This window comes from Fukomys damarensis, unplaced genomic scaffold, assembly GCF_012274545.1.
Source record: "Fukomys damarensis isolate Sample0158 unplaced genomic scaffold, DMR_v1.0_HiC HiC_scaffold_32, whole genome shotgun sequence".
NCBI lineage: Eukaryota > Metazoa > Chordata > Mammalia > Rodentia > Bathyergidae > Fukomys > Fukomys damarensis.
In genome coordinates, this window is record NW_022900944.1 from 18,733,908 (window position 1) to 18,738,191 (window position 4,284).

Genomic DNA, 4,284 nt, shown 5'->3' on the forward strand with positions numbered 1-4,284 from the left:
TTTTTTTTTTTTTTTTTAATCTCTCCAAGAACTGTGGCTACATATTGGCTAGCAAGATGGTAGAGGAAAATAGAATAGTTTGTTCCTGTGTCCCCCCAAACCCTTCTGATTCCAAACAAAATCCCGAAGTAAGCACAGCCCTGGGCTCCTTCCCAGCCTCTGTCGTCTGGGCTTCGAGTCCCTGCTCGTGTGCCTCCCTGCCATCATCACTACCAGTCATCCTGGTCCCTCTGTCTTAGTGTCTTCATCTTCAGAGGAGACACATAAGTGAGAGTCCTCCCCTACTACAAACAAACGTGCAGACTAACTCCCCACCGCCCGCCCGCACCCCAACACCCCAGTAGGAGGGAGGTTCCCCGGAGGTTTCCCTGTAGGACGTGGAGCTGCAGGGAGACCCGAGCCTCTGGAAGGTGGAGGAGTGGATGAGGGCTCTGGAGTTGCTAGCGCTGGTGTCTTCGCTAATACTCCCATTTCTGGGGGTAAAATGGAGATTTAATTAGTAGCCAGCCTTTTACCTGACACAGACTATGACTTTAGGCCATACTTGTTCTTTATTTTTCACATATTTTCAGAACAAAGCCCACTTAACAGACAGGAGAACTAAGGCCAAAGGGTACACAGCAGGTGGTGGACCTAAGGTCTGGACTGGGAGGCTGACTTCCGGGTACATGGCCTGGAACACCACACTGTTAATAATGAAGCTAGCGTTTTGACTGACGTTTTAGTGCCCATGTTCTCAGTTTCTGGCCAAGTGCTGTAAACTCCCTCTCTTGGACTTCTGAGAGGTCAGGGGCTTTGTTGATAGGTGAAAGGGTCACACTGAGCCTCCACATCTCGGTTTCTTCTTTAAAGGTGAATAAAACACCTTCCTTTTACAATACTGTTTGGGTGACTTTAGAAAGCATTGTGAAAGTGCCTGGCACACAGACCGGCCTTTAGTAGGGAATCCATCCTTTTATCCCAAATTTATCGCAAATGCAGACTACATTCTCCTTGTGGTTTAGATTTTCCCCGTAGCCACTCTGGGAACTGTTACAAATAACACATACTTGAGGAGTGGTTGGGAGGATTCGATGAGATCATGTGGGCTATCTTTGCCTGGCATAGAGAACACAATAGCTTTTGTAATTCATAATGAAGACCTAATTGCAAAATTCAGTAGGCCTCAGATTTTTCCCTGTGGACCTTGGCTTGTATGCCCACTCCTGTCTCTGCTTTCTCACTTTTGTGAGCTGCCTCTACTAATGTTCCTAGAGCGGCAAACCTGTGGCACCCATGCAGAGACAGGTTGTTCGTATCACTGAAAGCTCTAAAAGGTTCGCCATCCCTGCTCTATGCCCTGGGAGAATGACAAATCCAGAAGCAGATTCTTCACTCCTGCTTACCTGGTTACCTCTGACCTTTTGGTAGATGGTGCTGGGTCTCCCCAAGCCCCAGTGCTCATTGTCAAAAGTTTGGCCTCGCTGGGTGTGGTGGTGCAGGCCTGTAATCCCAGCATTCAGGAGGTTGAGGCAGGAGGATCGCTGTGAGTTTGAGACCATCCTGGGCTACACCGTGAGTTCCAGGTCAGTCTCAACTACATAGTGAGACCCTGTCTCAAAAAAACAAAACAAAACAAAACAAAAAAAAAACCCTTCCAAAAAAGTTTGGCCTCTTCCCTTTGGGAGTATCCCTGAGACTTTCCTTGAATTAACGCCTGTGAATATTTCCATTGTATCACTGCCATTCTGTATTCAACATGCAATACTTCATTTTGTACCAAGTCATGTTGAGGGTACCAGAAACAAATGTCTTCACTGCCTACCTTCATTACCTCACCTCTTCCTGGTTGTTATGTACTTTCTTTTCTCTCATTGAGCATTAAGTATAAAATAATAGTTCCAGTCGCCCAGGGTTTTTGAAAGGATACTTGGTTAGTCCATGTCAAGAGATTTGCATAGTGCCTAGCATATAGCAAATGCTTAATAAAAATTAGCTGGGACCTAAGAGAATCGCCTGTCCATTTTTGTCTAAAGCAAATGCTGAGCCATGCCCATCTTTGTATTTTAGTGACCTACTCTTATATTTGGAAGATGCCCACTAACAAAGGTATGTTAAACATATAAGAAGAATAATTCATAGCAAGGACTTGCAACTGGAATAGAAGCCAGATATGGGATCTGGCACACTGGAGAGCACTTTTGGGAGTCAAATTGCCAACCTACAATGGCTCATTTGCAACTAACACACCCAGGAAGATGGAGCAGCAATGCCCTTTCTGGCAGTGTATCTAGCAGTGACAAATAAAAGAGCCCGTGCAGACCCTCTGAGCAAGTCTTGAGTAATTGAATAAAAAGCAAATTGGATTGGAAATCAACAGTTCCCAAGAGTCAGAACCCCTGGGGATGCCCTCTTGCACTCTTTCAAGACCGCAGCGCAGTGTTTCAATTGTCAAAGCCGAGTCTCAGGCCTCGATGAACTTAGTTATTTCAGAATGCCAGTGTCCTTAGGTGCCTTCCCACTCACAACAATAAATAAATCGTAGTATTCATAATTGTGGCTGAGCACTAGGTTTCTTTGATATGTGGAGAATCTCCACGTTTTCAAAAGAGAAATTTCAGAGCTAGAGATATTAGTGGCACAAGTACCTTGTTTCTGGTCTCTCTGTTGTGCCACATTAACTAATTAAAAGTTGCTTTAACTTTTTAAAGAAAAATTTCTATCACTACAGCCACCTCCTGCACCATATAACACATCTGTTTTTTTTCCTAATCGCAAAAAGTAAAAGACATTTCTGTGATTGAAAGCAACAGCAAACATAAGTTTGGAATTTTAGTGGATCCTGTTGAGTGGAGTTCTAATTTTGACTAAAAAATCCTGTTTGTGTATGTGTGCGCACATGTGTGTGTGTGCGTGTGTGTGTGTGTGTGTGTGTTTGTGTACTATGTGTGTCTTTATGAATATTCTTGAGAATTATAAATTTCAATTTCTAAAAAATTTCCATTAACAGTTTTAGATTCTCAGGTCCGGCTGTATTAGCCTTAATGGGTTCTGGTTCCATCTTTGCTTCATTTTCTCAATAAAAATTTGGTTAGCTTCATGAACTTGATACTTCTTTTAGTGCTATGAATGCAACACAGAAAACTTTCTCTGAAATTTCAATTTACTGAGGAGATAGAAATATCTTATTATTAAGTAGCCTAAGATTTTTTTTTTTTTTTTTTTTTTTTTTTTTTTGTGGTGGTCCTGGGAATTGAACTTAAGGCCGTTTCATTTTTAAAGTTTGAGACAGGGTCTCACTAAGGCACTAAATGGCCCAGATTGGGGTCAAACTTGTGATCCCCCTACCTCCGCCTCTCAGAGTGCTGGGATTACAGTTGTGCATAATTTAAGAAATGTTAGTGTAAACTGGCTTGGAGGTAAACACCTATAGTCTCAGCACTCTGGAATGCGGAAGCAGGAGGATTGAGAGTTTGAGCCCAGCCTGGGTAATTTATTGAGATCATATCTCAAAGTTTAAAAATGGGAGGGGGTACTGGGGATGGACTGGTAGTTCAGTGGGAAGGCCCTGGGTCCAAACTCAGCAGGGAGTTTGGAATGGAAGACATGAGACAAACTGAGATTTAAAAGTTAAGTCGGTGGTTTTCCAAGGGTGCTTCTCTTCTTCTTTCCTCAGTTAACCCACTTTGGCTATGGGTTTTTATTTCACTACCAGGAACACTAAATGGGGAAAAACCGAAAGCTTTTCCTTTAAAATCAAGAGCAAGACAACAGTACCCACCATCACCACTCTTGTTCAGAACAGTACTTGAAACATTAGCCAAGAACAATCAGACAAGAGAAATACGTATAGGAAAGAAAGAAGTCAACTTACAGATGACTTGATCATCTACATAGAAAACCCAGAAAATTCCATTGAAAGTCTTCTAGAATAAACAAATTAAAAAACATAGCAGTATACAAAATCAGCACCACAAAATTAGTAGCATTCCTATACAGCAATAATGAACTTTCTGAGGAAGAAATCTGGAAAGCAATAAAATTCACAATAGCATCAAGAAAAAATAAATACCTAATAATTTACTCCCCCCACAAAAAGAAAGACCTCACAAAGAAAACTATAAAACTCTGAAAAAGGAGATTGAAGAGGACATCAGAAGATGGAAAGATATCCCTGTTCCTGAATAGGTAAAACTAATATTGTCAAAATGGCTATTATTCCAAAACTGATATATAGATATAATTCAGTCGCAATCAAAATACCAATGGCATTCCTCACAGAAGTAGAGAAAAGGACCCTAAAAT

General features: G+C 41.8%; 1 protein-coding gene across 1 annotated transcript in view; it reads right to left on the reverse strand.

The window, feature by feature from the left end:
• Bmp3 (bone morphogenetic protein 3) overlaps nucleotides 1-1,325 on the reverse strand; it is a 29,332-nt gene extending 28,007 nt beyond the window's left edge. The window contains exons 1-2 of the mRNA XM_010629892.2: nucleotides 1,265-1,325; nucleotides 329-473 (exon numbers count right to left, since the gene is read on the reverse strand). Of these exons, the coding sequence (XP_010628194.1) occupies nucleotides 329-473; nucleotides 1,265-1,325 (206 nt within the window). The remainder of the gene's footprint in view (nucleotides 1-328; nucleotides 474-1,264) is intronic.
• Nucleotides 1,326-4,284: the final 2,959 nt, after the last annotated feature.